This window comes from Dromiciops gliroides, chromosome 3 (genome assembly GCF_019393635.1).
Source record: "Dromiciops gliroides isolate mDroGli1 chromosome 3, mDroGli1.pri, whole genome shotgun sequence".
Lineage (NCBI taxonomy): Eukaryota > Metazoa > Chordata > Mammalia > Microbiotheria > Microbiotheriidae > Dromiciops > Dromiciops gliroides.
Window position 1 is genome coordinate 344,279,933 of NC_057863.1, and position 25,269 is coordinate 344,305,201.

General features: G+C 37.1%; 1 protein-coding gene across 1 annotated transcript; it reads left to right on the top strand.

Annotated features, from left to right (window-relative positions):
• Positions 1 to 2,493: 2,493 nt before the first annotated feature.
• On the top strand, positions 2,494 to 2,820 carry LOC122751721 (CDGSH iron-sulfur domain-containing protein 1-like). Its single transcript, XM_043998870.1, has one exon. The coding sequence runs from the start codon at positions 2,494 to 2,496 to the stop codon at positions 2,818 to 2,820; it is 327 nt and encodes a 108-aa protein (XP_043854805.1).
• Positions 2,821 to 25,269: the final 22,449 nt, after the last annotated feature.

Genomic DNA, 25,269 nt, shown 5'->3' on the forward strand with positions numbered 1-25,269 from the left:
GAGCAACACAAGAATATTATGAAAAAAAAGAAGCAGCAGCTTGGAAAAGGAAGTACATTCCTTAAAAATTCATTTGGCCAAATGGAAAAGGAGGTGCCAAAGTTTACTGAAGAAAACAATGCCTTAAAATTTTGAATTGGACAGATAGAAGTTAATGACTCCATGAGATACCAAGAATCAGTCAAACAGAATCAAAAGAATGAAAACTAGAAGAAAATGTGAAATACCTCATTGGAAAGACAACTGACCTGGAAAATAGATCCAGGAGAGACAATTTCAGAATTATTGGACTGCCTGAAAGCCCTGATCAGAAAAAGAGTCTAGACACCATATACCAGGAAATTATCAAGGAGAACTGCCCTGATGTTATAGAATCAGAGGATAAAATTGTCATTGAAAGAATCCACCAATCATCTCCTGAAAGAGACCCCAAAAGGAAAACTCCAAGGAATATTGTAGCCAAATTCCAGAATTATCAGATGAAGGAGAAAATACTCCAAGCAGCCAAAAGAAAACAATTTAAATATCATGGAGCCACAGTCAGGATTGCACAGCACCTGGCAGCTTCAACATTAAAGGATCACAAGTCTTGGAATATGATGTTCTGGAAGACAAAGGAGCTTGGATTGCAACCAATAATCAAGTACCCAGCAGAACTTATCATTCTCTTTCAAGGGGAAAGATGGACATTCAATGAAATAGGGAACTTTCAAGGTTTCCTGATGAAAAGACCAGAACTGAATAGAAAATTCGATCTTAACATACAAGACTCAAGAGAAGTTTAAAAAGGTAAATAGGGGAAAAAGTTATTCGATGACGTTAAACTGTTTACATCCCTCCATGGGAAGATAATACTCATAACTCTTGAGAACTGTATATATATTTGGGCAGACAGAATGAATATACACAGAGGGTATAAATATAAATTGTCTTTTTTTTTTTTAGTGAGGCAATTGGGGTTAAGTGACTTGCCCAGGGTCACACAGATAAATTGTCTTTGATATGATGATATAAAGAAAATTAAGGGGTGAAAAAAGGAGTTTATGGGGAGAAGAGGAAAGGGGAGGTGGAATGGGGTTAATTACATCATAAGAAAAGGTACAAAAAACCTATTATAATAGAGGGAAAGAAGGGAGGGGTGAGCATTTTTTCAACCTTACTCTCATCAGATTTGGTTCAAGTAGGGAATAACATTTCCATTCATTTGAATAAAGAAATTTAGCTTATTCTTTAGGGAAGTAAAGGGGTAAGGGGAAAGGGGGGCACTGATAGAAGGGAAGGCAGAAGCTGGAGAGAAAAGGATAAAGAAAAGGGAGGGGGCTGATAAAAGGGAGGGCATATTGGGGGAGGCAGAGGTAAGAAGCAAAATATTGGTGAGGAGGAAAAAGGTAAAAGAAGGGGTGAAAGTACAAAGGGGGTACATAAAATGAAGGGAAATATACAGTAATAATAACTTTGAATGTGAATTGGATGAACTCTGCCATAAAACAGAAGAGAATAGCAGAGTGGATGAAAAAATAGAATCCATGAGATACCAGGAATCAGTCAGAGTCAAAAGAATGAAAAATAGTAGAAAATGTGAAATACCTCATTGGAAAGACAACTGACCTGGAAAATAGATCCAGGAGAGACAATTTGAGAATTGTTTACAAGAAACATGTCTGAAGCAGAAAGATACAGAGTAAAGGTAAAAGGTTGGAGCAGAATATATTATGCTTTAGCTGAAGACAAAAAAGCAGGGATAGCAATCCCTATCTCAGACAAAGCAAAGGCAAAAATAGATCTAATTAAAAGAAATAAGGAAGGAAACTACGTCTTGCTAAAAGGTACTACAGATAATGAAGTAATATCAATACTAAACATGTATTGCCAAGTGTCATAGCATCCAAATTCTTAGAGGAAAAGTTAAATGAGTAAAAAGAGGAAATAGACAGCAAAACTATACTAGTGGGAGATCTGAATCTTCCCCTCTCAGAATTAGATAAATCTAGACACAAAATAAATAAGAAAGAAGTTAAAGAGGTGAATAGAATGTTAGAAAAGTTAGATATGATAGATGTCTGGAGAAAATTGAATGGGGATAGAAAGGAATATACTGGGGAAACTAGGTTGCTCAGTGAATAAAGCACCGGCCCTAGGTTCAGAAGGACCTGAGTTCAAATCTGGCCTCAGACACATGACACTTACTAGCTGTATGACCTTAGGCACATCACTTAACCCTCATTACCCTACCAAAAAAAAAGAAAAGAAAAGAAAGGAATATACATTTTTCTCAGTAGTACATGGATCATATTAAAAAATTGATCATGTAGAGTGGCCCCCGCCCCGCTGGCAGTGCTTGCCCTCCAGTCACCTCGGGAGCTCCAGGGTCCACGGGCGTCGGGCGGAACGAGCCCCGGTGTTCGGGGAGGGCCGGCATGGAGGGCCGGCACAAGGCTGTGGGGGCACCCCCCTTACCCGGCCATCCCTTCCCCGTGGAGCACTGGTGCCGCCATGGGCCTGCATTCCAACCTGTCGGTGCGAGCGGACTGCATTGTAGCTGTGGCACTGGCTGCTGGGACTGCTGTGGTGGGCTATCTAGCTTACAAAAGGTTTTTGGTGAAAGAAAAACTCTACAGGTCCATGGTCAACCTCACCATCCAGAAAGACAACCCCAAGGTTGTCCACGCATTTGATATGGAAGACTTAGGAGAGAAAGCTGTGTACTGCCGCTGTTGGAGGTCCAAGAAGTTCTCATTCTGTGATGGTGCCCAAACAAAGCACAATGAAGAGATTGGTGACAATGTGGGACCACTGATCATCAAGAAAATGGAGACATAATCGATGGACAGTGTAGACTGATTTATCCTAATGTTGCTGATTGTTTTACAAGAAATTATATTACTTCTGTCCAATTTCCTTTCCCCCAGTGTTCTCAGTGTGGTCTCTTGTAAGATAAGGCTTTCATCTATGTGCCCTCTACCTTACTACTTATCCAAATGCCGTGGTGATGCTCACAATAAAGAATCTTCCTGTCCTGTGGGTTGTTCTTCTGTCTTGTAGGGATTGTGTTCATTGGTTTCTTCAAATTTCAAATAATGACAGGATATCCTTGGATCTGTATGTTGATGTTAATATATTAAATTATTTTCAAAAAAAATTGATCATGTATTAGGGCACAAAAACCTCATAGTCAAATGTAGAAAGACAGAAATAGTAAATGCATCCTTCTCAGATCATGATGCAATAAAAATTACATGTAATAAGGAGCCATGGAAAGGTAGACTGAAAATTAATTGGAAACTAAATAATCTCATTCTAAAGAACGAGTGAGTCAAACAACAAATCATAGAAACAATCAATAACTTCATACAAGAGAATGACAATAATGAGACAACATACTAAAACCTATGGGATGCAGCCAAAGCAGTGCTTAGGGTATATTTTATATCTCTAAATGCTTACATGAATAAAAAAGAGAAAGAGGACATCAATGAATTGGGCATGCAACTAAAAAAGCTAGAAAAAGAACAAATAAAAAATCCCCAATTAAATACTAAATTACAAATCCTGAAAATCAAAGGAGAAATTAATAAAATTGAAAGCAAGAAAACTATAGAATTAATCAATACAACTAAGAGCTGATTTTATGGAAAAACAAAAAACAATAGATAAACCTTTGGATAATTTGATTTAAAAAAAGAAGAAAACCAAATTACCAATATCAAAAATGAAAGCGGTGATTTCACCACTAATAAAGTGGAAATTAAAGCAATAATTAGGAATAATTTTGCCCAACTGTATGCCAATAAGGTTGACAATCTAAATGAAATGGATGAATATTTACAAAAATACAAATTGCCCAGGTTAACTGAAGAGGAAATAAAATCCTTAAATAAGACCATATTAGAAAAAGAAACTAAACAAGCCATTAATGAACTCCCTAAGAAAAAATCTCCAGGGTCAGATGGGTTTACAAGTGAATTCTACCAAACTTTTAAAGAATAATTAATTCCAATATTATACAAATTATTTGGGAAAATAGGTGAAGAATGAGTTCTACCAAATTCCTTTTATGACACAAATATGGTGTTGATACAAAAACCAGACAGAGCCAAAACAGAGAAAGAAAATTATAGACCAATTCCCCTAATGAATATTGAAGCAAAAATCTTAAATAAGATATTAGCAAGGAGATTACAGCATGTGATCACCAGGATAATACACTATGACCAGGTGGGATTTATACCAGGAATGCAGGGCTGGTTCAACATTAGGAAAACTATCAACCACATCAATAAGAAAACTAACCAAAATCATATGATTATCTCAATAGACGCAGAGAAAGCTTTTGACAAAATACAGCACCCATTCCTAAAACACTAGAGAGCATAGGAATAGTGGAGCTTTGTTTAAAATAATAAACAGTATCTACCTAAAACCATAAGCAAGCTTTATATGTAATGGAGATAAGTTAGAGGCCTTCCCAATAAGATCAGGGGTGAAACAGGGATGTCCATTATCACCTCTATTATTTAATATTGTACTAGAAGTGTTAGCTTTAGCAATAAGAGAAGAAAAAGGAATTAAAGGAGTTAGAATAGGCAAGGAGGAAACAAACCTATCACTCTTTGCAGATGATATGATGGTATACTTAAGGAATCCTAGAGAATCAACTAAAAAATTACTTGAAACAATTAACAACTTCAGCAAAGTTGCAGGATATAAAATAAGTCATCAGCATTTTTATACATGACCAACAAAGTCCAGCAGGAAGAGATAGAAAGAGAAATTCTATTTAAAGTAATAGTACACAATATAAAATACTTGGGAGTCTAGTTGCCAAGACAAACCCAGAAACTCTATGAACACAATTACAAAACACTTTTTACACAAATTCAATCAGATCTAAATAATTGGAAAAATATCAATTGCTCATGGATAGGTCAAGCTAATATAATAAAAATTACAATTCTCCCTAATTAATTTACTTATTTAGTGTCATACCAATCAGACCGCCTAAAAATTATTTTATAGAGCTAGAAAAAATAATAACAAAATTCATCTGGAAAAACAAAAGGTCAAGAATATCAAGGGAACTAATGAAAAAAAAAATGCACAGGAAGGTGGGCTAGCTATACCAAATCTGAAGCTATAATAAAATGGCAGTCATCAAAACTATTTGATACTGGCTAATAAATGGATTGGTGGATCAATGGAATAGGTTAGGCACAGGAGACACAGTAGTAAATTACTTTAGAAATGTACTGTTTGATAAACCCAAAGACTCCAGCTTCTGGGATAGGAATTCAGTATTTGACAAAAACTGCTGGGAAAACTGGAAGATAATATGGCAGAAACTAGGCATAGATCAACATCTTACACCTTATAGTAAAAAATAAGGTCAAAATGGGTACATGATTTAGACATAAAAGGTGATACCATAGGTAAACTAGGAGAGGAAGGAATAGCTGACCTCTCAGATCTTTGGAAAGAAGAACAGTTTATGACCAAACAAGAGATGGAGAATATTATGAAATGCAAAATGGATGATTTTGATTGCATTAAATTAAAAAGATTTTGTACAAACAGAAGCAATGAATCCCAAATTAGAAGGGAGGCAGAAAGCTGGGAAACTTTTTATATCCAGTGTTTCTAATAAAGACCTCATTTCTAAAATATATCAGGAACTAAATCCAATTTATAAGAATCCAAGTCATTCCCCAATTGAGAAATGGTCAAAACATATGAACAGGCAGTTTTCTGATGAAGAAACCAAAGCTATCTATTGCCATATGAAAAAATTCTCTAAATCACTATTGATTAGAGAAATGCAAATTAAAACAACTCTAAGGTACCACCTGACACCTATCAGATTGGCTAATATGACAAAAAAAGAAAATAATAAATGTTGGAGAAGTTGTGGAAAAATTGGAACACTAATGCATTGTTGGTGGAGCTGTGAACTGATCCAACCATTCTGGAAAGCAATTTGGAATTATGCCCAAGGGGCTCTAAAGCTGTGCATGCTCTTTGACCCACCAGCAATACCACTATTCGGTCTTTTTCCCAAAGAGATCATAAAAAAGGGAAAAGGACCCACATGTAAAAAAGTATTTATAGCTGCTCTTTTTGTGGTGGCAAGGAATTGGAAATTGAGGGGCCGCCCATCAATTGGGGAATGGCTGAACAAGTTGTGGTATATGAATGTAATGGAATACTATTGTGCTGTAAGAAACAATGTGCAGGCAGATTTCAGAGAAACCTGAAAGGACTTACATGAACTGATGCTGAGTGAGATGAGCAGAAACAGAACATTGTACACAGTATCAACAACATTGTGTGTTGATCAACTGTGATAGACTTGATTCTTCTCAGCAATACAATGGTCCAAAATAGTTCCATAGGACTCATGATGGAAAATGTTCTCCAAATCCAGAAAAAAACAAACTATGGAATCTAGATGCAGATTCAAGCATAATATTTCTATTTTTTAATTTTTCCTTTTTGCTCTGATTCTTTTACAGGATGACTAATACAGAAATTATGTTTAATGTGATTGTATATATATATATATACATAACCCATATCAGATTACTTGCTGTCTTGGGGATGGGGGAAGAAGGGAAGGGAGAAAAATTTGAAACTAGAAATCTTATAAAAAACAAATGTTGAGGGGCAGCTAGGTGGCACAGTGGATAAAGCACCAGCCCTGGATTCAGGAGTACCTGAGTTCAAATCTGGCCTCAGACACTTGACACTAGCTGTGTAACCCCTGGGCAAGTCACTTAACCCTCATTGTCCTGCCCCCCTCCAAAAAGAATTGGTCATTTTCATTTCTTTTTAAAAATTGCTTAAGTCCTTTGCTACTTAATTATTGAGAAATGACTATTGGTCTTAAATATTTATGGTAATTTCTTATACTGCTTGGACATTTGATTTTTATCAGAGCTATTTGAAGTAGCGTATTCCCCCAATTGCTTCAAAAAAAATTAAATAAAAAAAATGTCGAAAACTGTCTCTACATGTAACTGGAAACTAATAAAATACTTTTCTGGGAAAAAATACATTACCCTAATTACTCTTATAACTGTCAAAAAAGGAAATGAGTTTAGTCTGGCACAACTTCTTCATAGTGAATCCATATTGGTTCCTATTGGTCACCACTCCCCTTTCTGAATGCTCATAAATCATCCATTTAAATAATTCATTTGAAAATTATACTGGATTTCAACATCAAATTTATCTGCCCATACATTGTTCTGCTTTTTAAAAATCAAGACATTTGTTCTCCAGTCTTTGACACATCTCCTATCCTCCATGACTTCTTTAAGTGTTCTCTTGCTATATCCTCATGTGTCTTGAAAATTTTCTGTTTATTATTTTTGTTTTGCCCTTTCCAATTTGAAGATCATACTCTCTTGTGAAAAACTGTTGTTGTTTGGGCACTTCAGTCATAACCAAATCTTCATGACCCCATTTTAGATTTTGTTGGCAGACATATTAGAATGGTTTGCCAATTCCTTCTCCAGCTCATTTTGCAGATGAGCAAACTGAGGCAAACAGGGTTAAGTGACTTGCCCAGGTTCACACAGCTAGAGTGTAGAAGAGATCAGATTTGAACTCAGATCGTCCTGACTCCAGGCCTGGCACTCTATCCATTGCAAAACCTTCTTGTGAAAAATACATAAGTAATAAGGACACAAATAATTATATTCTCTCTGGCATTTTTCAACATTATACCACCTTTCCCAAATAATTCAACTTATCCCTGCTCTGTCCTTCATGTTAAAATATAACTTGTTTTTTTTTTTCAATCTTTTCTGTTCTCTTTGGCATTTTTTTGCCCGCTCAATTCATTTGCGGCTTTAGCCTTCTTGAAGCTATTCTTATAGTTTTCTGCTACAATTTCATATTTGTCTTTGGTCATGTACCTTCCTTTTACCTTTTGAATTTACACATATATGTGCATATATGTATGTATATACATACATATACATATGTAAATATATGCATGCATATATGTGCATATTTGTTTTTGTGTATACATATGATCTTATATAACTATATCTACATATACAGATGTTCTGATTACATCAGAGATTTCCCATATAGGCTCATTGGTTTCTTTAGATTATCACTTTTTCCCCTTATTTTTAGAGCCTCCTACCTTTATTGAGCCATTAATTCCATAATCCCACATCCAGAATATCTAAATATGGTCACACCTATCTTTTCTCTATCTTTAAAATATATACTTTCATAAAGTCTGGGGCAGAATTTACTAACAAAGGACCATATTAATTGACCTGGGTCACAATCATTTCTGCTCTGAGAAGCATGGCAGCCTCTGGGTAACATCAATGGAGCTAAAAGGCAGGGTTTCTATGCAAGATAGGGGGCCTCTACATCCTGGCTAATGATGATGCAATGTCTAAGTAAGGTCCTAGGAGAAAGGGGTGGGGGAAACCTGCCCCAGCCTGAAATTATAAAGAGGGAAGGGCCTAGAAGTTACTGGCAGGTGCTAGGCTTGCCAGTTACCCTACTACAAATCAAAGACAGAGCTCTACAAGGCTGCCAAAAGCCCTCCCCCTGCACACTAGGCCAAAATAAAGAGACAAGCATGTTCATCAGTCACCTCTTATGGAGAAATTAGTAATTATACAAAACCCTTAATATAATTTAAAATGTTACAGGTTAAGAGAACTCCAAGATAAAACTTCAGGAAAGGGGGCTAATTTAGCAATAATTATAATAAATACCAGAACAAAAGAATGAATTGATCACAAGGGGTCCAAAGTCCTATCACAAGAAATGAAGAGATAAGGAATTAAATTAGAATTCTTGAGAAAAAAAATTTGAAAAATAATAAACACCTTAAAAGAAAAGATGGAAAACCTGACAAAGTAGTGAACACCATAAAAGTGGAATGGAGGTAGGGCAACTAAGTGGCGCAGTGGATGGAGCACCAGCCCTAGATTCAGGAGGACCTGAGTTCAAATCTGGCCTCAGACACTTGACACTTACTAGCTGTGTGACCCTGGGCAAGTCACTTAACCCTAACTGCCTCACCAAAAAAAAAAAAGTGGAATGGAGGAAACAGAAGTCAAATATTTAATTATATGACAAGACATTAGAACAAAGTTGAAAGACAAAAATAGAAGAAAATAGAAGATATCCACTATTTTTTAAAAATTACCTAGATAAAAGGCCAAACCAAGATAATTTAATAATCACTGGGTTCCCTGAAAAACATGAGGAAGGAGAGGAGGGAAAGAGAGGAGAGGAGTAGAAAGAAGAAGAGTGGAGCTCAGAAAAAAGGGAATACCTTAGGGACATAATGGGGATGAGGAGGAAGGACTTATTATTTTTAGTATTTGGGGCACCACAAAAGTAAAATATACAAACATTCTGATGGGGGCAGATGGCAAGGGAATTAACAATGTCACAAACTTCACACTCATCTGAGTCACACGAGGAAATTTTCAGGAAAACAAAAGAGATCTATGTAGAAATACAGCAAATTGTGATATTCTGAGACAGGAAAAAGGAGAAGGGGGATTTCAAAGAAAGGGTACAGTTAGGGAGATGAGTCATAAATACAACAAACTTCAGCTACAGAGGGCTGATTATGAAAGGTGGAAAGAAGAGGCAGGAAAGAGAAAGGGAGCAAGATAAGGAGAGAGTGGTGGGAGGGAGAAAGAAAGAGAGAAGGCAAAACTCAACCATATAGTTCTAAGCTGGGAGACAAGGGCAAAGAGAGAAAGTAAGAATCAGGGTGTTCTAGCAGAAGAGAACTAGTGTCAATGTCATTCCCTTTCCCCCTTTCTTTTTTCTTTTGAAGAGCAAGGGAGGTAAAGGGGAGGAAATTATGGTATAGCAGGGGGTAAAACAAATCTAGCAATCATAACCACAAATGAGAAAAAGATTATTTCTACCATAAAAAAGAGAAAGATAGTAGAATGGATCTGACAGAGAAACCCAACACTTTGTTATTTACCAAAAACACATAAAAATTCATACATAGTTAAAATAAAGGGTTATAGAATAGGATTTATTATTTCTCAGCTGAATTCCCAAAAGTAGCAATGGTAATCATGATAACAAACAAAGCAACATTAAAAATAGAAATAGTTTAGAGAAATGGGGGCAGCTAGATGGCACAGTGGATAAAGCATTGGTCCTGGATTCAAGAGGACCTGAGTTCAAATCTGATCTCAGATACTTAACATTTACTAGTTGTGTGACCCTGGGCAAGTCACTTAACCCTTATTGTCCTGCAAAAAAGAGAAATGTTTGTTTATTTTTCAGTCATGTCTGACTCTTTAGGATCCCTTTTTTGAGATTTTCTTGGCAAAGATACTGGAGTGGTTTCATTTTACAGATGAGAAAACTGAGGTAAAGAGGGTTAAAGTTATTTGCCCAGGGTCGCACAGTAAGTGTTTCATTATTAGTAAGGCCTTTAAGAATAATGTAATTTCACTGTGTATCTTTCTTAACAACTCCAGCTAGCTGGGCCTGGAGTCATGAACTCATCTTCATGAGTTCAAATCCAGCTTCAGACTGTGATAAAATAATGGAATTTAGCAGATGCCCAGAGGCCCCACCTGATTGATTTAATATTGTTTGAAATTGGTGAGAATGAGAAACTAAGTACTTACTTGAGATGATTAGATTGTAGCCACACCTGGCATGACTCCAGGCCCAGCACTCTATCCACTGCACCAGCTAGCTGGAGTTGTTAAGAAAGATACACAGTGAAATTACATTATTCTTAAAGGCCTTACTAATAATGAAACAATATCAATATTAAACATATGCACAGAGGGCATAGCATCCAAGTACCTAATGGAAAAGCTAACTAAACTATAACAAGAACTAGAGAGAAAAGCAATAATCATTAGCAGTGTTAATATGCCCCCTTCAGACTTAGACAAATCTAACAATAATAAATTAGAAAGAAAGATCTGAACAGAATATCAGAAAAGTCATAGTGAATGAATCTTTTATCATTACTAAATGGGGGTCATAAAGAATATGTTTTTCAACTTTGCATGTGCCTTGTGTCAGTCAGTAAATGAATCAAAAGCACTCATTCTTTTATAAAATTTGATCAGATATTAGGGCATCAAGAACTCACAAATGTATGCAAAAAGGAAGAAATTTTAAAATTAGATCAAAGAATAAATATAAACTATAAATATTCATATCAAAGAAAGTTATAACAATAAGACTATATACTAAAAGTTATGGAATATAGTCAAGGCAGTCCTTAAGGAAAATTTTGTACTATCTATATACTTGTATATATATATATGTAATGATTGGAAGGACGCCACCTGCTGGAGACTTACTGTAGAAAAGCTGCACCATGAGATGAATATCTCTGAGGGTAAGATCATACGTCTTTTCTTTGGTGTCAGGATGTAACGTTTGCTGGTGGGAGGAAGAAGGGGGAGCCAGATGCTCTGACTGGCTTTTTTTCCTAAGGACTCTGGTGGAGAAGGGAGCTAGAAATGTGCTCTCCATTTAATAAATAGATGAATCTAGGCCTTTCTCTTCCTCTTTACCAAATTCTTATTCTCCTTAATAAATGCTTAAAAGTCTAACTCTTACTAAAGCTTATAATTTATTGGCGACCACTCATTAGATATTTTAGAAAGACTAGCTAGAATTATAGCCTTAAAATATAGAATACAGAAAGAGATCAATTAATTGAGCATATAATTAAAAAACAGAAATCAACCCCCAAATAAACATGAAAATGGAAACATTAAAAATGTATAGAGATGATCAAAAATAAAAAGATAAATTAAGATGAATAAAATATGTTTTATTGAAAATACCAATAAAATAGCAAACTTAACAAATTTGGCTTTTTTAAAACTTCATATTTTAAAGAAAAAAATCAAGAAAGAAAACCCAATTATAGAAATCAAAAATGAAAGGGAAGAAGTACAGTAAAGGAAGAGAAAGTCAGAGGAATTGTCAGAAGCGATTATAAACAATTGTATGCTTACAAAACTTCATACTTAAACAAAATGAATGGATACTATGAAAATGTAAAATAACCAGATTAACAAGAACAAGAAATAAAAAGGTTAAATATTTATATCTTAAAGCTGAATGAATGAAAAAGAATTTATTATTTGCTTTGCTTCTAGGAGATACTAATACAAAAATGAAGTCATCTCTGCCCTCAAGGAATTAATGAGGCAAAGTAATGGAAACAAAAATAAAGTAGTAATGTCCAAAAAAGGATAAAGACAGTGATAGTGAATGAAACTATAACTCACTCTTCCCAAAAGTGCTGGTAATATTTATTTAATTGTTACTCCCAAACCAAAAGGTAGAAAGCAGGGAACTGTAGAAGAAGAGTATACACATAGTGATATAGTAGTGTGATGATGTAGTTTGGTGGCTGGGCCCATAGATATTAGATAGAGTGAGCTCTTCTTCTTCATAGTCATGGTCCCAAAGTGAGTGCTGGAGGGCTTCTTGGGAAGAAGCAATGATGAAAGTGCTACTCTGAGAAGCATAGCTGAAAAAAGCAGGAATTGAACAAGACATAAATGAACTCCTAAAGAAAAAATTTTGGAACCAAGTGGACCTTCAAGCAAATTTTATCAAAAGTCTAAAGAACCATTAGTGTCTATATTTTATAAATTGCTAGCAATATAGAGATAGATGGCGATAGATTACTTCAATTTTTAAAATATGGTCCTGCTACCAAAATCAGTGAGAAAAAGAAAAAGAAAAGCTTATTAATTAATATTAATGCAAAAATATTTAGTAAAATGCTAGAGAAGAGGTTATAATAATATCGGGTTGCAGTTATACTAAAAATATAAGGATGATTTAACACTGAGAAAATTATTTTTTAAATAGATTTTATTAGTAATAAAACAATATATAGTGCCCTCCTGAGTTATCACCCCAATTTGGCATTCATAGGTTACAGGTTAAATTCTTGGATGGCAATTACTAACCCAGATTGAAGGTACTATATGGGTCCACACTCCTAAAAATATAGCTCAACCAGAAGATTCATTTAACTCAAATAAAAATGATTTACTGAGATGGCATTATAAGAAGAAAATAATAAAATATTTCCACCCATAAATCTGGGATATACTGTCTCACAAATATATACAGCTTTAGTGAGATAAGTGGGTATGTCCACAGAGTACACTGTTAGAGAGGAATGAATGTGGCAAAGGTAACTCATGCCTCTGGCGCTTCAGAGCCCTGGTGTCCTTTCTCTTCTCAGGATCACATGATAGCAGACTGACGCTTGACAGGGACCTTGAGGTCATTGAGTCAACCTCCCCTTTTGACAGATGAGGAAGCTGAGGCTCAAAGAGACTAAGTAACTTAGCTGGTGTTTCAAAGCTAATAAGTGTCTTTGGCAAGTTTTGAAACATTCTCCTGGAGAATGAGGGAAAGGAAAAGAGAGAAATCTCCCCCATCAGAAGTCAAGAGAAATCTATTCTCAAGAACTGGTTTCATCTTCCATAACTGGCTATCTTCTCTGATGTCAAGAGCATAACTCATAGTAACTGATTTTTGTTTTTGTTTTGCAGGGCAATGGGGGTTAAGTGACTTGCCCAGGGTCACACAGCTAGTAAGTGTCAAGTGTCTGAGGCCGGATTTGAACTCAGGTACTCCTGAATTCAGGGCCGGTGCTCTATCCACTGCGCCACCTAGCTGCCCCCTATAGTAACTGATTTTAACTAACTTTCCAGAGATGAACAATTTACACAATGACCATAAAGAAAAACAATATTTAAAGACATCAGGATTCTAATCAATGCAGTGACTAATTTTGACTTCAGAGCATTAACAATAAAACATTCTTCCCACCTCCCATCAAAGAAAACAGTGGACTATAGGTATTAAATGAGGCACATGTTTTCAGATACTGCAAACGTCCTTTTTTGTTTTGCTTTCCTGTACTACTTTTTTTTTTACAGGGGAGAATTATTGGAGAAGCTAGTCACTGGGAAGGGACAGCAATGTAAAGGGGGAGAGATCAATTAAATACTTATTTAAATGTTAAAACCTCAGATACATATCTAACTATATTTAGTATTTCCTTCTTCATGAGCACCAAAGTGACCTGGTCATTTTTTTCACAAGGTTCTACATTACCAAAAAGGTTTTGCTTATTGGTCCAAACTAATTCCAGAATAATGAATCCTTCCCTGGTTTCCTATGTCTTCTGTGAGATTAATCTGTTAGCAAAGCAATTCAACAATTTTACAAATGCCGTGCTATTAGCAGAATTTTACTTTCAACAAATATGCACATAATTATGAAGTTATGGCACTGCTTCTTTGAGAGTTAAACCAGGAACTCTCTTGGGCCATTTGCTCTACAGTATATGTAAAGCCCATGGCCCTTGGATCCAGGCAATCATTAACAGTGTCTGCACCAAACCCTTTTGCTCCTCGTTATATTGTGCTCACAGAATTTCCCCAGAAAAAAATAAAAAGCCAAATGAGTGGGGATTCCATAAAAGCTTTCATTTTAGACAAAATACAAAGTGTCCTCCCTTTTATACACATCCTATAATAGTCAGTTCCACAGGAGCTCAAGCCCAAAACCTTATCTGGGACCTATCCTCTGGAAGGCACTAAAGAACATGGCCATATTCCCTGCAGGAAATTACAATCAGAACTTCCAAAGGCTCAGCACCCTATGGAATGCAAGAACAGGGCAAGCTCCAGCCTACCTTCTTCGGTCCCCTTTGGAACTCTTCAAGCTTCAAGTTCTCTTCAAGCTTCTAACTACTCCAGGTGTTTCTGGCTTCCAGCTTTGAGAAGGAAGATGGAAGAGGCCAATCCCACTTCAGGTCACTGAAGGAAAAGACTTTGGGAAGACATAAGAGGATCAGTATTTCCAACATGTCCCTATCTATAACTTACTATACTAGAAACATCAGCAGGAAATTTCCCCTTGGATGAGATCCAGAAACCTCTCTCCTGAGTTATCTCACTCCAAATAGGAGAGCTCATTCATTGTGTATTATCTGGTATATATTCTCTTATGTATACCTTCTCTGATTTTTGCTCATCATGGAACTGGTATTCAATGGGAAAGGATTCAAGCCTTGGATATAAAGCTTGGGGCCCTCCTTCCCCCCTGCGATGAAGACAAAGCAATCAGAAGTTAGATGAAACCTGATCATATCCCCCTAGACTAACAATATTTAAGAGACCAGATATATAAACTTCTAGACTGGTATCCCTTCTCTCTAAGAAGAGCAGAATGGTGGCCTCCAGCCCCCACCTCCTACTTCCCCTCCTGACAGGAATGGATGTCTCCCTTGGAGAAGGGTGGGAAATGGATAGATTAGAGATGTCTATTCTGCCTCACTTCATGCCACACAATGATAGTCCTCACCACAGTGGGCTCTCCTTACAAATGGGGCCTCTCTATACTTGGGATTTATCCCTACGTATAAATCAAACCAGGTTGGCTTTGAATGCATTGATCTATATGCCAATTCTAAATAGCAATCTGGAAACCTGGGAAGGCTGCAGGGTCAAGACACTCACTCGATGCAGCAATGGTCATGCAGAGTTCTTTAATGCTCTTCAAATTAGCCCAAACTCTCAAAACTGATTAGACTTAGCACTTACATTGACCTCAAACAAATAATTTTCCCAAGTACCTCTAGGTTCAATCCTGAATTGATGCTTACAAGAGTCTGTCACAAATCTAAAGATTACAAATAGGGAAAAAATATTAAAACAACAAAGAAAAGGAGAAAAAATAGCTTCCCCTTCAATGAAGAAGATCCAGGGTTGTTTGGGCATCAAGGACTAACTTCTTATAAATGTGAAGTATGCAGGAATCTTGGATAAGATCCAGAGATGTACACTATACTATGGAATCCCTCCTTAGCCATCCTGATTCACATAGCACTAGGGTAGGCAATCTAGCTTCTAAAAAATAGTCCTGGATAAGCATGGTACAATCTTGAGGGTTTCTCCTAAGCTATCTTCACAGCTATGATCTTCTGTAAGTCACCCATCTTTTCTGAGCCTCAGTTTCTCCATCTGTAAAATTAGAACATCCCCTTTCAGATCTAAAAGTCTATGATTCCATGATTTTCCTGATAAGGAAGTTTTTTCTAGTCTTCTGGTAAGAGTCCAAGTTCTGATTTATTAATGACTGGTTCACAAAAATATATACTGTTCTTCAACCACTATCTATCTAGTAAACCTTTTACTTAGCAAATTATAACTGGAAGGAAGCAATTAAAACACTAGCTGTATCCCCAAGTCCTTCAAGATTTCAAAATCACTAAAAATCTGTTCCAAGTTTCTTCTCAACATGAGTCTAAGGAAGCAGGTAATAGTTGGTGAGATAAATGAGCAACAACAAGCTCTCCATCATACCTTTAGAAAGATGGCACATTTCTCAATTATCCATCTCAGGCCAACATATAATCATATCTATGGACCCTCACTGGGAAATCACCAACATCTATCGTTTGCCTCTTCCTTTTGAGAACAGTAACAGAATTCTTCCAAGAGACAGAGAGAGAGAGAGAGAGAGAGAGAGAGAGAGAGAGAGAACAGCATCTATGTATCCTCCTTAACTTTCTATTAAGTATAGTATGGTGCTTCATTAGAAAGTCCAGCATCTCCAATTACGGGGGGAAATCTCATCCCTATTATATGGGTACAAAGGGATATAGTGTTTCTTCTCATTTTTCTTTATTGTCACATTTTCCCACTCACTCACCTCTTGACAATGCTTTCAAAGTGTTCTTCAGGAATCTTTTTTTCTTTCTAGTTTTCTTCCTAGTTTATGTCCTGTATGGCAGGGGATCTATTCCCTTTTTTAGACCATGGAATACTTTCACAGTCTGGTGAAGCCTATGGACTCCTCAAAATAATGTTTTTAAGCACATAAAATAAATTACATGTGGATTACAAAGGAAACCAAAAGTTAGTAGAAATAAAGATGTAATGGTTTTTCTTATCCAAATTCACAAAGGCCATGAAATCTAAGAACTTTGTTTGTACTCTCTACTCTCTAGGAATCCTTGTTTCTCAAGTCCTTTATCTCTAGTTAGAATACTAACTTGCATTTGAAGCACACATAACTGTTGGACATCTCAGGCAAGAAGATAATGATAGCACATACTCATACCCTCCAGGGCACTGCAAAAATTACCCCAGTGTTCATAGTCCTGGACATCCAGATGAAATAACAGTCATCTTTATAACTCCCCTATGAATATGTCTATGAAATACTGCAACAAACTACTTGTTCACTGCACCTGTTCACTAGGACTCCTGTGATAAAGACTCTTGAGAAATCTGCTTTTAAGCCTGTCTGGCTGCTATTCTTTCCCTCACTACCCTGTCTGGGGTGTTATTAATTTGCATTAATTAGCACTACCAAGGTGTCAGTCCCCACCCCCTTGGGCAAACGTAATACACAGGGAAAAATTATTCTATAAACACTCACCTTTTCTCACCCGCTTGCTATACCTATTCTCTAGGGCTCCTAGAGAAGAAGCCAATACTCTTGACTCTCTGTTCACCCCATATCCAACCTATCCTCCAAGGCCCAGATTGTTTTTTGGGTTGCTTTTTTCCCCATGAAGTCCCTCCTATTGTACTAGCCCCTCATTAATCTCTCCTGTTCTCTGAACTCAGGTAATACTTACAGACTAAACCATACATTTCATATTTAATTATATGTTGTCATCTATTTCCTGCTAATGGTTTCATCTGCATATATTATCTTCCCAAATAAATTGATAGATCCTCAAGTGTAAGAACAACTTCATATGCTTCTTTTTCTCTCCTGCAGTGCCCAATATTGTCAAAATGTGACTGAAGTCATATGCTGTGATTTTTTTTAAACAAATATACCCAGAACTTACACATTGAAATTAATGTTGTCCTTCAAAGTCATCACCTCGGGAAGCTAAACATTGTAACATGAAGACCTTAGCCTAGAGGATCTCCAAGCTCCCTTCACAGGCATAAATATAGGTCCCTATAGATATAGGAGTCACATCCTAGACCAGGGACAGATCATGAAGGAAGAGGACTCTGAAGAACCAAGATTCAAGCCCTCACCTAAGGAACCTTATCTAAATAAACCAAAGGATCCAACCTAGGAGATAAGCCCTATAGTTGCTCCCAGAAATTGACTCTAACAGAGACAAACAGGAAAAAGGCTCCTAGGTGCATTAGGATACTGTCTCTTCTCCAGAAGATCAGGGCTACCTCTTGAAGACCTAGTAGGTCTCACTCCAGGGATGAAGTTGAGCAGAGAACACCTAAGTCACATAGGATAAAAGACAGTCTACCTAGGGCAAAAAATACATATATTACTGAGAACTTTCCCCGATGCATTGACAACCTGACTCAGGACTGTCTAGTATGATTGATCTGTTTCAGTTCATTCCTATCTACCACTATATCCTGTTTTAATTCAATTTAACAAGCATTTATTAAGTACTTATTCTACATGAGGCACTGTCTCAATTCCAGTCTTAGAAAAAAAAAACCCACCTCCTAGCTATCAACCCTTAGCCATCTCTGTGAATTCTCAAGCATCAGGCAGACTTTCCATTGCCCTCGCTGAGAATAAAACAATTTGCCTGGATAGACTATAGGGGAATGAACGACCCTACAGTTCCAAATTCTGCAAGGAGAGAATGTGGTTTTATCGGTCTAGTCTTCCAAGCTAACTGAAAAAGGCAATACACTACCCTGCTTAATATCATTAATAAATTCTGTAAAAATGTTGTTTTGACATTAGGCAAAACAACCATGTTGAAGGTAATTACTTTCTTAGAAATAATGTTAAAAATAGGAGCTACCTTCTTGAATATTATCCAAGCAGCTACTATACCTCCTATCTGTAATGCCTGGTGAGTCAATACCCTAATGATCTGTTTTCTTCAGTGTGGGGAACTCCCAGGATGAAAACTTCATTCACTATTACCAGAACTATCTTCCTGGTTATCATTCAAGCATCCACTATACTCCCTATCTGAAAAGTAATCTGGTTAGCAAAAGATCCATCTACTTATTTCCAGAAAAGCAGATCAGGAATTATTCTATGACTTAATAGATAAGTCCTAGGGAGTTGCTTGAGTTACATAGACGTAACAACTTTTCCTAGGTCACACGGACAGCATGTCAGTGACAACATTTGTACCCAGGTCTTTTTTATTATAGATCCAATATTCTATGAATTATACCATGATGCTTCTGGTTAACATACATAGAAAACATTCATTAGAATCCTGAAACTATTGTCCAGCTCTCTAAGCGCAAAGCAATACAAAGCTTTAGCTGCCTCCACCTTCAAAGGGCCATTCACTAATTATTTATTTTTCATTAGATGCTAGATAATTATAAGAATTTTGTCACTGAAATCAAGAAACTTTTCAAGGTTCCACAGAGGGAAGGAAGGAAGGAAGGAAGGAAGGAAGGAAGGAAGGAAGGAAGGAAGGAAGGAAGGAAGGAAGGAAGGAAGGAAGGAAGGAAGGAAGGAAGGATAAAGCAAGGGCTGGAGGAAAGGAGGAAATATTTATTAAGTACCTATTATGTGCAAGGTACTGTGCTTTATAAATATTCTCTCATTTGATCCTCACAACAACCCTGAAAGGTAGATGTTACCCCCATTCTACAATTAAGGAAACTGAGGCAGACAGAGGTAAAGTGACTTGCCTAGGATGATAAAGCTAGTAAGTGTATGAGTCAGGATTTCCTTCCTGACTCAAGGCCCAGTGCCCTATCCTCTGTACCACCTAGTTGCCTTCCAGCAAAGGAAGAGGCTATCGACAATGAAACCTAGTTCCATTCTGAATTGTGCCAGGGCATTCATTCCACTTGAGTGCCTCCCTCTTGGTTTGTTTACTTTTATTTAAGTTTCTCATACTAAAAGCAATGAGTAGGCCAAGCTTTGAATCCCCAAAGTATTTATCAAGAGCTCAGAAAGCTATTAGTGCAACAAAAATACTGCCTACAAGCTCTTAAAAAGTAATAGATGTCTAACACGGCACTAAAAAGACATCATTTGTGTCCTTGTAAGGTTATTGTTCTTGAATCTAGGCTAATCATCTCATGGATGATCCTGGCTGGAATTCTTAAATGGCCACCATGGGGCTCCAACCTGCCTATCTCTAGAGGCACAATCTGCATCTGATCAGTTAGGTGTCAAGGCCAGGCAATGAATAGGCCATTGACCTATAGCAGAGAAGTTTCACTGGGTTGCTGTATGTTAATTTCTTTTTTTTAAAAAATCCCGTAGGCCTTAGTAATACCTGATTGGTCCTTTTAAACACTGTGTTTCACCCATTTATTGACATAGTTCACAGAACCATAGATCTGTAGTGGGAAGGGTTCATGCTATCTTTGTGAAGGAAACTTATCAAGGCAACACCTGTCAGTCATCTGAGTGAACTCTTGTTGCTGGACCCCAGCAAATGGTCAACTGGGTTTTCTTTATACGCCAAATGTAATAGTTGAATATTATAATCATAATAGCAACATAATGTATGTGATAAGGATTGAAGCTTACAAACCAGGTGAATTTCTTTACTCACTACATTCTATCCCTCACTTATCACATACATCAAGCATTCTACACGGTTGAGAATATCATAAAACAAACAAAGATAATCAAACATTACATTGTGAATGCAGACTACCATCAATCCTAGACATTAATAATAATAGCTCATATTTATATAGCACTTTAAGGTTTTGCAAAATACATTACATACATTCTTTTACTTAATCTTCACAATAGCCCAGTGAGGTAGGTACACAATGCCTATTACATATAGCATAAATTTAGCTCTCTAACAGCTCTTAATTACTATGGTCGCAGACATCTTTGATATTCTTTTTTTTCTTCCCCATCATTATACATAGGCATCACCAGTTACTGCAAAGTCACTTTAACATCCCTCCCTCTTCTTTTGCCACGTCTATACAACAGCATACACAATACAATTTTGGGTACAACAATATCCAATACCAACAACAATAACACCTTTTCCCAACCCTTACCAATTATAGGACTCCCCCAAGAGACCCATGTATATTATTATATTCCTTCACAAGACATAAAACAATTCTAGATTCCCTTATTAACAGTGGCCTGTAATAGATCACTTGAACTATTTTTGTTTATCATTTTAGAGGTCAGGACTAAAGCTGACCAAGTATCTGGACTAAATCTGGCACCAGGATGTTGAGCCTCTGGGAACAGAGGACCATAAGTCTGCCTAAGAAGGAGAAAACTTGTTCAGATCAGAAATTGAGCATGTCAGAGCTTCCATCATGATCAGGACTGGGATTAGGTCCATAGGTAGCCGCTATCCTTCCATCCTGGGTGAGCCAGGGAGAACCAGTCTCAAACTGCATCATAAAGGTCTTCAAATTTGTCTTGAGACATTACACCTGGAAATACAAATCATTGGGATTTTATATTGATATAGTGCCTTGTGGAGGGAGTAGTGGATAGAGAACTAGACTTGGAGCCAGGAATATCTGGATTCAAGTCCCTTCCCTGACACAAAACATCTGTGTGTCTCTGGGAAAGTCATGTCATTTCTCTGTACCCCTGGGCAGCTTGTTAAGACCATAAGAAGGTGCCAACCTACAGTAGGAAATGATATTCCTCACCTGGATCTATCTACACCTATAAAATCATAAGTCTGTTTTTTTAAAAAAAACTTACCTCATATAAGTTAACCTCAGGTGTCTAACATGCCTAAGATTGATTAGCTGATGTGCCAAATCCTGATCAAGTTTAAACAAACAACCATTCCTACAAATAGCAAAGTCTATATAATGTTGTTGTTGTTGTTCAATAATTTCAGTTGTCTCCTACTCTTTGTGACCTCACTTAGGGTTTTCTTGGCAAAGGTACTGGAGTGGTTTGTCATTTCCTTCTCCAGCTCATTTTACAGATGAGGAAACTGAGGGAAACAGGGTAAATTGATTTGCCCAGGGTCATGTAGCTCATAAGTAAATATCTGAGGCTGGATTTAAACTCAGGGAGATAAGTATTCCTAGCTCCAGGCCCAAAATTCTATCCACTGCATTACCTAGCTGCCCCATAGAGTGTATCTAAGTACCATTCCAGTCTCCAACCCAGAATTTCATGACCTGGAGGATAATTCCAACTCCCTTTCCACTGCTATTGCTGGGAAAAAATAAAGCCTATGAAAGCTAGTCATCACCCATGCAGTCAAAAACTGCAGAAGTCACAAAACTAGAGAGCATGAATGTGGGAATAAAATATTTTTAAAGAGTTTATGAATCTAATTTCCTCCTCACATAAGCAGCTCTAAGACTTTAAATGGCAGAGAAGCTTGTATAAGACCTCACTGGGAGCTCCTTGTACTAATGAAATCACAGGTCCTTGGTGATGGTGATGATGGTGGTGGTGATGATGACCATCTTCTTTAACATTTGTAATAATTATATTTATTCTTCTTCTACCTCTTAACTATAAAACGCATGTATCCCAACTGAAGGAAACACTGAGTCATGTAATCATTACTGATTGAGGGTATAAACCGCCATGTCAATGGCTAGAACATAGTCCTTAATAAATGACTTTTCATTCATTAATTTACCTCTAAAAGTGAGATGGGCTGCCTCAAGCACGAGTGGGTTCCTCATCTTCGAAGGTATTTCCTGGATATATTATAAAAGGGATTCTTGTTCAGGTTTGGGTTGGACTAGGAGGATCCTGAGCTACCATCTAATTAAAATTCTGAGTGATTCTGTGTATCTGCAATACACTTCCTCTGTAGGTCATAACCTATACTTCTTCTTAGTCATAGTCTCTCAAAAGCCATTTTATTTGAATTTTTTAACAACTGTTTCAGCATTATATAATGCCAGCCACTTAAGGATAACGTGGCACATGAGAGGTCCATTTTAACTTGTGTTCCCCAAATTGCCTTTTGCACTTTGTGGTGAAGTAAGAATCCTTATGGGAAGCTATAAAGTATGGAATGTATGATAGTATGTCAGACCCCTTAAGGGTTGTTTCTGTTGTTGCTTGACAGACTGAGAATACATAGTCAAACTCTGAATAAGTGCCAAAACAAATCAGTAAAATCTCTGACCCTCCACTGTGGAAGAAGCAAAAGCCTTATACAATAGATCTAAAACAAATTCCCAGTTGCCTTCTTTGTGAGGTTTTGACATAACTGGATATTTTAAGGCAGGTAATTATTCTGGTGGTTAAGGCAGTTAGCTACTGCACTGACAAGGTCAGTTTTGATTAATGGCATCCTGAGGTCTTTAGTCCATAATCTACTTTGCTCATGGGTCTATGTTGCAAAGTTCAGGGAGCCTAGGCAGCATCCAGCAATAGTTTCTGTCATAAGCTGTATGGGTCTATTGAACTTGGTGTTGTATTCCTCTTCAATGGTGGAATGGTTTTGGTGGACATTGACATGGGTCATGTAAATCAATTAATAGCAACCTCATTCAGTGACAGTTTCATAAAGAATCCTATCCTCACATCTCTGTACCTCTGAATTTCCATTACTGTGCAGGTCAAGCCCCAGAACATTTGGCTATGCCATTAGTGTAAATATGCACCATGTTGGGGCAGCTAGGTGGCACAGTGGATAGAGCACCAGCCCTGGAGTCAGGAGTACCTGAGTTCAAATCCGGCCTCAGACACTTAACACTTACTAGCTGTGTGACCCTGGGCAAGTCACTTAACCCCAATTGCCTCACTAAAAAAATTTTTTTAAAAATATGCACCACGTCCCATGTCTTTTCCATAGTATCTTTCTATGTATGAAGCATGTTTAGCCCACTGAGATGATTTACTTTCTCTTTTATCATGTATCACTGAAAATCTTATTAGCAGGAATGTGTGAGCTATTCATTTTCACATGACAACTGTTATTTCTTTTATCCCACCTTCCCTGCCCCGATAGGTGATATTTCTTTTGGTTTATACTTTTAGAAGTCAGAATAAGCTCTTAATAAATGCTTGAGGCTTTGAAGGACATATACAAGTGAACAGAGGTGTGGAAGCCCACTAGAGATATACCTTCCTTGAATCATAGCATTCATTCCAGTTTAAAGGATGAACAATTGAGCCTGAGTATAGACATCTTGTTCCTGCTTCTGGTAAATTCAACGTGGTAGGAGTGATTGAGGCAGAATGGCCACAAAGTTCATAATCCACAGAAAGGCCTGATTAAGGGGCTAATCTGTCAGATGCCCAAATTCCAGTTTTCACAGTAATTGCATCTATCTGCAGATTAAAGTCTCCTAGAATGTAAATGATCATGAAATTGAACCAACTAAAATAATACCTAACAAATGTGTGGTTAGTTATGCTTCTAGGTGATCTAAAGGTACCCCAGGTTCATAGGACCATAGATTTTAGAGCAAGAAGGGGCCTTAGAGATCATCTAAGTCCAACCTCCTCATTTTACAGATGACATAACTGGAGCCAGAAAGGTGAAGGAATTTGGCCAAGGTAACACACAGCAAGTAGTAAAGTTGGTATTTGAATACAAGTTATTTGGCTGCAGACCCAGTATACTTTCCACTATACCATATTGCCTCTAAGGCTCTCATGGTTATTGTGAACAATAATGGGTGCCTAGAAGTGCCACTAACAAGTTTCAGATACAATTTTGATGGCCAGGACTTCCATTTCCCAGAACAGTTTCATTTGGTGGTAATGAATTTGTAAGAGATACAAGCACTGTGTTGCAACTATTAAAATTCTTTGGTTGCAATAGCTGTCCTATTGTTACATTGACTGTGTCAGCCTTGAGGGTTATTGTAAAATGTGAGTTTAAGTATCTCAAGACTGATGGTCATAAAGCTCTATTTCAAGGAGTCAAAGGTAGACTGGACTTCGAGTGACCACTGGAAATTTTGGTTCAATGACCTCTTGTTGCTGGTAGGATAAACATAAATTATTCATCCTATCATATAAAACGTTCTATAATCTGTCTCCAACTTATATTTTCAGACTTACTTAATATTTTCCCTTCTACATGCTATACATTTCAACCAAACTGTGTTAAGTTGTTCCATAAACTCAGCATTCCATCTCCTATCTCTACACCTTCACATAGACTCTCCCTAATTACCTCTGCTACTTTTGGTCTTTAACTTCCTTTAGTACTCTGTTTAGATGCTCCTTCCTATGTGGTGCAAGACTCTCCTAACCATAAGTCTAACATTTTTATCACTACACAGTTTAGCTGGATAGGTTGAAAGGTGTTACCAGGACATTCGGGAG